The sequence below is a fragment of the Cavia porcellus genome, unplaced genomic scaffold (genome assembly GCF_034190915.1).
Source record: "Cavia porcellus strain 051 isolate PalLab524CR breed Dunkin Hartley unplaced genomic scaffold, mCavPor4.1 scaffold_2, whole genome shotgun sequence".
NCBI classification, from domain to species: Eukaryota; Metazoa; Chordata; class Mammalia; order Rodentia; family Caviidae; genus Cavia; species Cavia porcellus.
In genome coordinates this window covers 50,209,940-50,223,880 of record NW_026947485.1, presented here as the reverse complement: position 1 = coordinate 50,223,880, position 13,941 = coordinate 50,209,940, and the positions used below count along the sequence as shown (strand labels likewise).

At 38.2% G+C, this 13,941-nt stretch overlaps 1 protein-coding gene across 1 annotated transcript in view; it reads right to left on the bottom strand.

Moving 5' to 3' along the window:
• Positions 1-1,599, bottom strand: part of Wnt2 (Wnt family member 2) — a 41,566-nt gene extending 39,967 nt beyond the window's left edge. The window contains exon 1 of the mRNA XM_003475139.5: positions 1,158-1,599. Coding sequence (XP_003475187.1) covers positions 1,158-1,240 — 83 coding nt within the window. The 5' untranslated portion in view covers positions 1,241-1,599. The remainder of the gene's footprint in view (positions 1-1,157) is intronic.
• Between the last annotated feature and the right edge of the window lie 12,342 nt (positions 1,600-13,941).

Genomic DNA, 13,941 nt, shown 5'->3' with positions numbered 1-13,941 from the left:
GCAATAAATAATGTTTATACACCCATGGAAACAGAAATAGTCATTTTATTGAAAAATGGTCAGTCTGATAAATCAATCTTTGATCCTATGTCAGCAATGTCAAGACTACACACCTCTTGTTCAAAGGAAGCTTAGGAAAGAATTGAAACTCTCTTCCCACCAAGCCTTTACCTTGCTCCGTGGAAGAGCTCCAGTGCCTTCCTAAAATTTTCTCTGCTCTCCTCTTTCTTTTGGCTGAGATTCCTTACTGTTGCCAGATTCTTTGAAAAATAGCCCACTATAACCAAATTTTCGAAACTAGTGTTTTAGCATCTTTCTGAAACTTTTAGGGAAAGGGAAATTAGAGAGCTCAATTCTATTTCTTTCCAATATCACACAGTTCAGAGATGGGGAAGAGTTTCTGAAGACGGCAGGAACATGCCTTCAAAACTTTTACTTATGCCAATACCCGTTAACTACCAAGGTCCCATCGCTATGCAAAATAAATAAATATAGGTTAGTGCACAAAGGACAGCAGCAATGTTACTCATTGGGGTGACAGTTTTGAGCAGAGTAACACCGTGGACACCTCAGGGTCACTAGCTTTGCATCAGCACCATAGTCTCTACCTGTAGACAGCAAAATGTTCTTCTGCCTCACTGGGGTGAAACATCAGGAATGTGGAAGGACAGGAAATAAAGCAAAATCACAAGCTTTGGGCTCTACTCCTCCTAACTGCTATGTGTGTGCATTTTTCTGAGAATGCTGGGCCCGGGGAGATGGTTGTAGTTTTCAAGATGAATTTACACGCGCACGCGCACACACGTGCAACAGACATACTTTGCTTGAGCTAGAGACCAGGCTAAGGAGTCTCTCAATAGGGTGAGAAAATGACCGAATTTCCTGTCATTCAGATGGATCAAAAAATCCAAATATCAGAGCTCTCATTTGAAGGGGCGTGTGATTTTGTTTTGGAGTTGTCAAAGCTCAAATAGATGCAAGAAAAGCAAAGGGGTTCAGTTCAGGATGCTGGGTTAGGAGAGGGCAGCAGTCTGGGCTCGGGCCTGAATCCACAACTGCCAAGCTGCGGGGAAGCGTTGCGTGGAAGCGTCTATTTGGCCAGCGCAGTCCCAGCTTTCATCTCCAAAATCCACCCGCACCCTGGTACATAGACTTACCACCATGAAGAGCTGACCTCAGGGATGAGGCAGGTCGAGAGCAGAGGGAGCCAGAACCAGATTCCACCGAGAGGGGCGTTCATATTAACCCCCTTGCGTCTGCATCAGGTCAGACTCCGTGTGCGGGCGCCATGCGTGCCCGGAGCAGAAGCGCTCAGCGCCGGAGCGCCTCGTCACTGCTGCCGGCGCCTCGCCCCCGCCCCCCCACCCCACCCCCCGTTCGCGTCTGCGGCGAGTGGTGAGACTCCCTGATAAAGTTTCAAAAGACGAACCCGGGGAGCGATAAAGGCCAGCCAGGGCTGCCGCGCCCACATCCCAGTTCCTCAGGCTCAGCGAGCATAGGCAGCCCGGAGAGCTCTGCGCGCCTCCCGCGCACCCCTGTCCGTTCTGCTTCCAGCGGGGCGCAGCCAAGGGAGGGGGCGATGCGCCGGGCGGGGCGGTGGCGGCATGGGATTTTACTCAGGAATGGATGAAATGAAATGATGCTAAGTGATGCCTGGGTGTGAAGTAAGACGGGAAGAAGAATGCGTCTGCCTGGCTGCGGGCACCTTTAAGGAAGCTCTTGGCCAAAGAGCATCTGTGGGCTCTGGGCACAGGAACGTGCGTTTTGGATAGCTGAGACTTTCCTCAGGGAAACATTAGTCCCCAACGAGGCAACATGAAATACGAGGAGGAAGGATAAGGGGATTGCTATGTACTGTACAGAAGAACCCAGAGACGATTTTCAACTCACAGCTTCACTTCTCTCCCTCACACTGAGAGGAAGGGAGCACTAGTAAATTTGGAGCCCTTGGGTGTGTGGGTTGAGGCTGGGGAGGAAGGGGTTAGGCCTCTGGGAAAGGAAGACATGGGGCCTTGGTTCTTAGGTGCTGGACTTATATACAGAGCTTGCAGAGTGAGGGGAGGGCCCATGATCATCGGGACCTCGCCCAGCAGCAATCTGGGCCAAAGCACCCGGGAAGGTGCGGTTTCTGTGCACACCCATCTCCTCCCTGGTGTTACACGAAAGATCCCAGGAAGCCAGGCATCCATAGGGTCTGCACTGTAACCTAGGTTGCACCTCCCATTGCCCTAACGCTCAAACTGGGCACCTGGGAGAGGTAAAGGGACCTTTGGTTGTGAAACTGGGGCCCCATAGAGCCAAGATAGGGGCTTGGGTCCACGGGTGGAGCATCTTAAGCAGTAACTGGCTTCTAGCCCCATCGTTTATCACAGGAAAGGAAGGAAGAAGACCAGGAACTCGCAGCGGCCGTGAACTGTTCCATTGCTCTTTTCCTGGGGCGGGAGATCTACCACCCGCCCCGAGGAGCATGTCCTGGGGAACGGGATGGGGGGCCAGTGGCGCCTCATTGTTAATGGGATATTAGGGGGCGTCTGGATAGGAAAAATGGGCTTCCCCACCCCCATTCCGCCCACCTCTTGGGCCTGAACGGGCCAAAACGTCAGCTCTCACCCAGCGAGAGCACGGTGAGAAGCTGGAGGAGACGCAGCCCGGAGATGCCAAAAACCTGAAAGATGCTGTCATCGCCACCCCCTTCCCCCACGCTGGTCCCTGGCAGGTCCAGCCCCTCCCAGGCTGACCCAGATACATCCCCGTTTGGGTCCGGAAAGGGAGGAGAGGGAAACAAGCACCGCGCCACCCACGACTCGGGAAGAGCAGGGCTCTGAGCCAGGGCTGCTTCGTATCGCTGGGCTGCGACCCAGGGGAAGTTATGCTGGGTCTGTGCTGGTCTCCAGGGCGGGGAGGGGGCGCAGAGTAAGTGCACAGGCTGCCGGGGGAGGGGCAAGATCGCACCAAACTGCAACCCTTCCTTGAGCCCTCTTCCTCATGAAGCAGAATAAGCTCCAGTTTTCCTCCACTGTTTTTGTCTCACAGTTTCTTGATAAATCCAGACATTTGGGACTGGTAGAAGAGACGGCTGAGGAATCTAAACTTGCCAAAGTTTCACTTCTAGTAGTGAATAAAATAGGGGTGTGGATATGTAGGATAGGAAAGGTAGGCAACTGTACATCTCTCTCATTGAGAAAGAGAATTTAAGCTACCTTAAAAAGTCCAACTTAAAATTCCATCCATCTCAGTACATTGTGTACTCCCAGCTCAGGGATGTTAGAAATACATAGTGTGTGACCATCAGTTTAGAAGCCCTTCCTCTCCACCCAGGGAATTACTGAGTGTCCAGGAGACCTGCCCTTCAGTTGATTGTGAAGCCAGTGGAATGACCTAAACCTCAAACAGACCTGGAAAAGGAATGGTCCATTATTAAAGCTAATTAAATTCACTCCAAAGAATTTCATCCTGGGGATGGAAGAGGAACTGTCATATATCTTGCCCAGGAGAAATCAGTGCTGGTGAAAAGTGAAGGGCTGAAAGTTTTCAAGAGAAGCAAAAGCCAGATGTGAAAAAAGGTCCACCCAAACACCCCTTCCTGACCTGTCCAGAGACAGTCTGGACCAGATGACTGGTCTCTTCCAGATCTGTGATTCTACTTCCCTCCTGTACTCCACCCTCATTCACTGCCTGACCCATTACTTAGCTCCATTCAGCTTCTCTCCCTATCAGAATCTGTACTCCCTTCTCATCTGCACCCACTCTTTTATGTCCCCTTCACTTTGAAGATGGAGTATTCACTAGAAGACATGGTAGAAACACACTCAAGCAAAGTAAAAGGAAAGGTTTTAGCAAACCTTCAGGTTTTTTTTTTTAAAGCTATCATTCTAAACAGCTAATGAATAAGTAAATTGCATGTGAATTTGGTTTAGCTATAACAATAGCAGCAACAACAAAAAACAAGGTTCAGAGTGTATTTAGATTTATGAATTTAATATCTGATTTTTGAATCTCATCAATGAGAAATCTCATAATTAAAGCAAATTCAGTCACAGTACACAAAACCTGATTTTTTTTTTTTTTGGAGATTATTGGTAGTTTGCTTGTAACTTCAGTATAGCTCTGTAGCCAAATGAGTCAGTCTATTTTCTTAGTTAGACCCATTGTTTGTCTAATCTCCCAGGGAAGAGAAAGAGAACTAATTTACTACCAAACCACCTCCACCCTTTAAAAAGGGAGTCACTTCTTCAATCATTTGTCTTTCAGTCTGAACAGGCTTCTTCCTCAGGGAATGACTACTAATTCAGCCTCTCATTAACCAAAGAAACAGTTCTTATATCAGTCATTTCAATCTCATTGTGCACTCAACTTAATATACACCAAAAACTTGTTTCTAGCTCTTACAGAGTAACAGGTACCTGACCTGTTATACAGAAAAGCACTATATACCACTGGGTAAAATTATACAAAGAATATCTTTTCAGGCATTCCATAGCAAGCAGAATATGGCTGTGATCCATGACAGAAGGGAAATACGTGAGGCAAACTTCACAACTATCCCATAAATGTCCTTCTTTTTCTCCTGAAAAAAATTTTTTTTCTGGGGTGCAAAAAGGTAGAGCCCAAGAAGAGCATTAGTCTCTGTTAAGGATGGAAAGAAGAGTTCGGGGTTATTTGAAATAGCTGAAACGGGCAGGGTAACATTTCTGAATATAAGTAGCTATGAAAAAGGAGGTTTCAGAAGCCTATGTGAAGATTTACTGAGTCTGTGGTCAAGAGCTGGGCTGAATACCATGGAGAGATACTGCAAAACCTAGCAGAAATGGTCTGCTGCATGCAGTGTAAATAGTGAAGTTCCTGCTCAGTAGGGTATGGAGACCTCATTGAGCCCTTTAGGAATTGTGGCAAGATGCTAGAAAGGCCATGCCTTAAAAATAATGGTCATATGTTAGTGTAAAAACCATGTTTTAAGACAAAATTTAAAATCTTGTTTCCTCACTTTATACACTCTAGCAAAGAACAAAAGCTAGAGAGAACCAGGGGGACTTACAAGAATGAAATAAACACCTGTCAAAAAAAGATCACGTAGTGTATTGGAGATACAGTTAGGTGGTAGAATATTCGTTCAGCATGCACAAGACTTTAGGTTTGATTCCCAGAGTCACAAAAAATGAAATAAAAATTTAAAAATCTAATAGTAAAAATGGCCTTTGAACTAATTAACTACTAAACCACCTCCACCTTTTAAAAATGGAGTCACTTCTTCAATCATTTATCTTTCATTCTGAACTAGCTTCTTCCTAAGGGGCTGACTACTAAGACAGCTTCTCATTAAGCAAAGGAAAAGTTCTAATATCAATCATTTCAATCTCAGTACTACCAAAAGACAGACAGTTTCTCAGTTTTTTTTCCCACTTTGGTACCTCCCCTGAACATAAGACAGCCAAAACTCTGAAGTGGGAACTTAGCATGGAGAGTCCTGCATTAGAGGAATTCAGAGAAGTCCACTACTCTTGATTCCAGCTCTGGAAAAGGGATTTCTAACATAGACTGGATGGGGGAAATCCTCTAGTGCCTTCCTGTAGTACTGTCACACTCCAACCCCCTGGGCAGTCCCATGTTGATGTTAGCAGTGGTGGCAGCTGTGAGAGGCCACAAATGCCTAAGACTACAAGACAGAGAAACTCTCCAGAGGAACTGTGGTCCCAAGAGGGCAGGACAAAATTCCATGGCTCTTCTTTCTTTTTCCTCCTTGTTATGGCTGTAGATATGGGTTACAGTCATAGGAAGTTTATGACAGAGTGAAAAAACTAAAACCACAACTTCTAGTAAAGGACCAAAAAGAGTTCTAGTGAACCAGAAAGAAGTCAAGGGAGATGGAGCAGCTTCCAGAACAATCTCGTAACGTTATATTTGAAGACCTATGCTTACCCTCTATGTAGGGCACAAATAGACCTACTGTGAAGAGCACACCAAAGATTATAGGCATAGAATTATAGACCACTATACAGAGAAGCCATTGAGTTTTATTTATGTGAAAAATTCATATGTGGTATTGAAAACTGAACTAACATCAGAACCAGAACTCACAAAGGGGTAGTCACAATTTGTGGCCTGAACACAACTGGGTTGGATTTTATACTAAAAGAAGAATATTAACATTCTTCATATCACATTTGAACATGACCCAGAGTCTCTTAAAATTATTTTCCCACCTTTCAAAATATGATAATAATTACTTAGCATATAAAGAATCAGAAAAATTGTAATTTGAATAAGAAAATAAAAACTGTTCCTTAGATAACATGTTATCAAAAACTGTAAGGCAGGGGTTATAAAAAAGAATTAAGGATGAGTAGTTTTAAAATACACAATAGAAATCTCAGCAAATAAATAGAAAAGAGGAAAGAGGAGCCTCAAAACTTTTAGAACTGAAAAATACAGTTCAGTGATCTATCTATCTCACTAGATAAAGCCAACTGAAAAGTTGAAATGACAATGAAAAGTATGATTAGGCTTGAGGATAGACCAACAGAAACTAATCTTAACAGAGAGGAAAAAGCATTGAAAAGCACTGACCTTGGGGATCTCTGGAACAACACTACAAAGTTTAATATTTTGTTATTTGAATCCTCTGTGAAGCAAGGAAATGATCCATCCAGAAATTTTTTTTTTTTTTTTTTGCAGAAAGAGTAGCTAAAACCATTCTAAATTTGGCAATATGCATAAGCTAGGATTTAAAAGCTCACAGAACCTCAAACAGGATAACACAAAGAAATTAGTGCAAGACATCTTATAATAAAATTGTTGAAAACTAAGGACAAATTATGTGTTACTTATAATGGAGAAGAAAGGGGAATTGGTGATTTGAATGATTTTGGATTTCTTATCATAAATTATGAAGGCAGAGGGAAGTGGAAGAAAATTAACCATTAGTTCACAGTTCTGTATCAGTGAAAATATCCTTCATGATGAAAGTGAAATAAAGCCATTCTCAGATGAAGGAAAACAGAATTTGTCAGTACACTTTCTCTGAAGAACTGCTAGCAGAAGTTCTTCAAATCGAAGGGAAATGATACAAAAAAGGAAATCGGAAGAATCTGGATGGAGATATATGTTAAGGAAATAGAATATTCTAGTCCTATTCAGTTCTTCAGACTATTTTTGAAGGCAAAAAACACAACATTATCTAATAGGATTTTCATTGTATATAGAGATAGTACCTAAGAAATTATAATATAAAGAGGGAGGGGAACAGTTTTATAACTTTCAATATTCTGCTTCAAATGACAAAATGTTGATTCTAAATAACTGAAAAAATTATGTACGTATAACCTAATCCATACAACAACCACTTGAAGAACTATATAAGTAGAGGAAAACTCACAGTGAATTAAAATAAAACAAAATGTGTTCAAATCCAAAAGAAGGTAGAAAAAGGGAAATAGGGTTGAAAACCAAAGGAATAAAGAGTTATCAGATAATAGTGTACTTGAATTGCAACATAATGATATAAAACTTACATAGTCCAAATACAGTAATTTAAAAACAGATAACCTGAATGGATAAAAACCACAAGACTCAGATATATATTGACTATAAGAAATATATAAACAAATATAACATAGGCAGGTAAAAGGAGGCTAGAAAAAGAGAAATGATGTAACCCTAACTAAAATCAAGCCGAAATTGTATGTCAGTATCAAAATAGTAACACAATTTATCCAAGGTAACGAGGGATATAACATAACAAACAAAAAGTTCACTTCAGCAAACAGCCATTATGTTTTATATTTAGATGTCCCCCAAGAGCCTTGTACACCTATAGGCAAGGTTTCCAAAAGTGACTGGATTATGGTAGTATTAGAGGTGACTTGCTGCTCAGAGGTGGGGTTTGGTAGGCAAAAGTGGGTCACTGGAGGTGGGGTCTGGAAGGATCTCTCTCTCTCCTTCCTTGTCTTTCTGCTTCCTGTCTGCCATGCTGGGAGCAACTTTCTCTGCCATTCCCTTGTGGTCCATGCTATCTTGCATTGGAGCCAGCTGACTGTAGACTGAAATTCTACAAACTGAGGAAAATAAACCTTTCTCCCACTAAGTTGCGGATGTTACTGTGTGTCAGCAATAAGAAAGTGACTAAAACAATAACAGTTTTAAATGTATCCACACCAAACAACAGTTTCAAATATAAGGTAAAAATTGACAGAACTGAAAGAAAAACATTTGTTTTTATATAACTGGTGATATCAACATTATTTTCTCCCTAATTTACAGGACAAGCAGAAAAATAGTAAGTTACTGAAGAATTCAATAACCATAAACCAATTAAATTCAACTGGCTTTTATAGAACACTTTACAATGGCATATAAATTACTTTCAAGTGCTCATGAACATTCACTAAAACTGGGGCATAAAGCAAACTAACAAATTTAAAAAACTGAATTTCAAAGTATGTCCCATGATACAGAATTAAGTGAGAAATCAGTAAGAGTAAATAAAAACGTATCCAGACTCTTAAATAATTTACAAGTTAAAGAAATCTCAAGGAATGTTAGTATTTGAACCAAATAAAAGTGTTATTTTGAATCGTATGTTTAATAGAGATTCTAATAAGTGAAGAATACTACTGTAACTGTATTGTAATATATAACTAGTGAAAAATATATATAAGTGTTCTGGTTATTATGGTATAAAAATACCTAAAAGGACTTTAAAATATAATATTTCATAGTTTTATGGGTTGACTAGACTTAGCTTAGTGGTTCATGTATGAGGTCCTTCATTTAGTTACAATTGCAGATTAGATTCATTTTCGACTGGTGGGAGAGCCATGTGTCTGTTATATGTCAAGCACCTATGTGATCCTCTACTTCTTATAGGCTGGACTAAAACTCCTCAACAGCGAAGTACAATTTACCAAATTATATTTGAGTAACATCACAGCACTTATACGACTTCTCTAGATATAAGAGAGCAAGACATAGACTCTATTTCTTGGTAGAAGAATAACAAGGTAACACTGCAGAATATCATGTGACAATATTGTTGCTTTCTCTGGAAAATTCAGTCTTCCATAGTCTTCCATTTGAATGCAACAATTCAAATTCTTCCCACATGCAAAATAAACTCACAAATCTTACCAAAGTCCTATTCCATTGTCATTGGCTTGCAGTCTAGGACCTTATCACTGAAATAAATTCCAAGTGAGACAGAGCTCTCTAGGTGTTGATTTTACAATGTGTATGAAAATGCAATATGCTTAGGATAGTCATGAAAATTTTGAAGAAAAACCATGGTGGAAGATTTATATTACAAAATATCAAGCTGACCTTCCGTAAAGCTATAATAATTAGGGCAATGTGGAATGGTGGAAGAATAATCAATTAGACAAATGAAATATAATAATAAACTAAAATGTAGAACTATATAAATAGAGCCAATTTGATTTTCATTAAAAATATAAAGCAATTAAATGAGGAAGAAAGGTTCTTAGGTTCTTTCAGTACTTGAAAATAGAGCAACTAGGTACTGAATAGACATTAATCTTAAGCCTTGTTTTCCATAACTCAAAAAATAATTTGAGATGGATTATACACCAGTATATAAAACACAAAACCATCAAGCTTCAAAAATAAAACATGGGGCAACACCTTAATGGCCTTAAGATTTATTACATAAAATGTAAAATTACAAGTACAGAAATACATTGAACTTAATTAAGAGTTTTTGTTTATCAAAATATTATTAAGAAAGTAAAAAAGCAGGGGCTGGGGATTTAGCTCAGCGGCATATGCACCTGCCTTGCAAGCAGGCAATTGTGAGTTCGATTCCTGGTACCGATTAAAAAAAAAAAAAAGAAAGTAAAAAAGCAAGACCAAGCCTGGGAGAACATACTTGGAATACTTTCATCAATAAAAGACTTTGATCCTGAATATTCATAAAATAATATCAGCCAAAAAGAAAAACACTCCAATTATAAAAAGATAAACTACTTGAACAAAGACTTCATAAAAGAATATATTCAAATGTCAAATATGTACAAGTGCTCAATGCCATATAAACAAAAGGAGAATGATCACAGTTAAAGTTTTCTGGTTTCTAATTTTAAGGGAAAGGTAAAGATATTGCTTACCTTTAGATTTTCCAACTCGTATTGGGTTAAAATCTAAGCATAGTCACTGAAATGGTAAAAAATATAAATTTACAATCCAATAGGAAAAAGAGTGGAAATAAAAAAAACCTTAAACATCATAAATTCAGAAAAAAAGAGTATAAAATGAGAAAAACTTAAAGCAAAAGAATTAAATCATATAATCGTATAATCATGTTAGAATCAGACAATCAGACTTGAGGTATTATGGCTTGTGTCTAGATGTCCCCTCAAAGATTCATGCAGTAGGGCTTTTAAGGGTGGGGCTGGATCTAGAGTGTGATGTTGGGATCAAGGGTGTGTGATTACTAAATTAGTTCACTGGTTGATTTGGCATAGTTCTGGGAGTAGATAATGCAAGAGCCTGCCTGGGTGTGAGTAGCAGGGCAGGTAGCCTGGACAGAGCGTGAGAGACAGAAAGAGGGTTACTGTGGTCCCTGTGGCTGCTTCCTTGTTACTTTGTTGCTTTGCTGCCTTCTTGCTTTCTGTCTGCCAGGAACAGTTTCTCCTCTGTTAAGCCCCTTTGCCATGCCACCTTACCCTGGGGCCAGCCAATATGAACTGAAATCTTTACAATCTGTGAACCAAAATAAACCTTTCCTCATTTGAGTGTTGAGTATTTTTTCTTAGCAATGAGAAAAGTAACTAAGACACAAGATAAAACATTCATAGAGATAAGAAGGCTGATCACAAATGATAACAGATATAATTCACCTTTTTCACCTGGGAAGGATGTCAAGAGATAGAGGGAAGTTTTAGGGGAAAGGAGGAAGATGAACAAATAACTGAGATGTGTTATATATATGTACAACTCCCAACAAGGAATGTGATCAATATGTACTGCAAACATGTACTAATAAAAAACTGAAAAAATTTTCTGAAAATATAGTCTCAAATTATCAAAGCAAAAAGTAGCAGAAATGCTAGGTTATGTGATAAATATTAAGTGAGTTTAACCCATCTCTCTTAGTAATGGATTCTATCAGTTTGCTTTTCCTATGTAACATACCAACCCAAAATTTAAATACTTAAAAGAGTGATCATTCTTTATTTTGTAGGTCATGTTTTAAAGTGGATCCACGTGGGTAATTTCTTTCCTGGTCTTAATTGGGACCATTAATGTTTGATGGCCTCACTCATGTCTGTCAGTTCTCTGGAGTGAAAGGTAACATGGCCATATTTATCTCTTTATCTATTAAGTTGTTTATAGATTAAAAAAACTTTCAATATGGTAAACTGTAATTCAAAAACACCTTTCAAACCTTTACTTGCATCTATTTTTAGCTAATATCTCATGGGAAAAGGTGTGGCTTACCTGGAAACAAATATTCCATTTTTAAAATGGATGAAGTGGGGAAAGATTTGTTACTCTTTTGTATAACTTTTTTTTTTTTTTACAATTCCTATATTGATAGAGCAGGAAGACAAATTAGTAAGATTATAAGAAGAGCTGGACAATGCAAAAAGTTTTATATAATCGATGGATATAAAACTTGGAATACACACTTTAAAAATACAAAATATGTTAAAGCAGACATGATCCACTTGTAAAAAAATGATTGTATATAAAGCTATGGAATGAGTCTTAGCAACAACCAAATAATTATTCTTTTATAAACCTATTTTCAGACAAAGCTCAATTTAGCTAATTATTACTAGATAACATTTTAAAAGGCATTTTAGAAATTTTATAATCTCTGAAAATCATCAAAGGAACTCATAATAGGAATTGTAGAATATTTTAAAAGTAACAATAATAGAAAGACTGTAACTATAATGTAAAGGATATAAAGTAGTATTTAGATGAAAATTTTATCTTTAAATGTTTGTGTTAGAAAGTAAAATGTAGAGTAGTACATCTCATCTCAAATTACAAAATACAAATAACAAAATAGGAAAATGAGAAGTAAGATGAAAATATAAATTCGTGAAATAAGTAGATTCATTAGAAAGGTTTGATAAAATTCCAGCTCTTTGAAAAGATTAATAAATTTCTTATCAGAACTAGAAAAACAAACCAAAGGCATGAGATATTAGGAAAAAAAGAATAGGTTCAGTAAGATTTATAATATAGAGAAGTCCAACTTATTTTTATGAGGCAACTGTTACCTTGATAACAAAACAAGACAAGGGCAATATGAGAAAGGAAATGATTTAATACCACTTATGATTATAGATACATCAGGAAAAAATGTTATTAAAGTTTTAAAGTTTGGATCTGGGATAGTCCCAAAAAGATCTTGTGTTGAAGGCTTAGTCCCCAGTGGTGACACTACTGCAGGTGGAAATCTTAGAAACTGAGGGTACATGGAGAAAGTACCTTTGAAGGAGACCTGGAAACCTTTGCTCCTTCTTCAGCTCCACTCCTTTTCCAACAAGGAGTGAGCCACTTTGCTCTACTACATCTCTCAACCTTAACATTCAATCTTACACCTGGCCCCAAAATAATGAAGCCAAATGACCAAGAACTGAATTCTTTGAAAATAAACCCAAATAAATCTTTCCTCCAGTAAATTGTTATTCTCAGGTATTTCATCACAGCAATGAAAAGCAGACTAAACAAACCATGTGTATATGTAAATCATAATTAAAAATTTAAGTATATAGCTGGGCATAGTGGTTGGTGCATGCTTGTAATCCTAGCACTCAAGAGGCTGCGAGGAGACTCACAGTGAGTTTGAGGCCAGCCTGGTATACACAGTAAGATCAAGGTCAGCCTGGCCTGTGTACTGAAAACTTGTCTCACAATAAATAAATAAATAAATAAAGGACATTCCACCATTTAAAAAAATCTGTTAATGCGATTTAATATACAAAAATATGAAGTGAAAAATACAATTAACCCAAAATATGCAGAATATGTGATTAATGTTCACATGAATTATGCATAATTAGTTTTTATTCTTAATTTTTAATCAAAATTTTAAATATAATTGCAGATTTACATAAATTTGCAAGAAATAATCAGAGAGATCCCATGTGTACCATTTTCCTCTAATGGTAACATCTTGTACAACTAAAGTGCAATGTTATATTTAAGTTATTAACATTGAAACAGTTTATTATTCTATTAAAGCTTTCCAAATTTATTTATCCTGGTGTTTGACCATGCAATTAGCCCTGTAAAATTAAGTTACATGTGTAATTTTATGTGTCTCCACAGTTAAAATAAAAACAGTCCCATCACTATAAGGATCCCTCATTTTGCACATCTAATAATTTATTCCTGTTCTGCTCAGGTGTCTACATCTAATCACTAGCAGCCATTAGTCTGTTTTAATCTCTATGCTTTCTCTTAATTTTTTCTAATTTTTATTAGTGCATGTTTGCAGTTTATAATAATTACATTCATTATGGGTAGGTGGTACAGGTACATTACACATCTTAATTTTTTTTAACTTTCCCTCACTTCCCCCCAGATGACCTAAAGGAGACTAAGCTAAGATTAATAGGAATTAGCAAAAAATCAGAACACAAGTGGCATAAAAACCTTATTTACAGAAATGTAATTTTCCTAGTATGGAGAAAGAATTTAACATAAAGATAAGTGATGCACAAAGAATCCCACATAGTCATGATCAGTAAAGAACTTCACAACACATTAGTCAAAAGTTCCCTAAGTCCAACACAAGGACAAAATTTTAAAAGCTGTTAGAGAAAACAAATCACTTACAAAGATAAACCCATTAACATTATACCACACAATCTTTAAAGCCCAGGAGAGGTTGGAGTGATGTTTCAAGCCCTAAAAGAGAACAGCTTCCAACAGAAACTAATATACTCTTTAAAACTATCTTTCAAAGAGCAC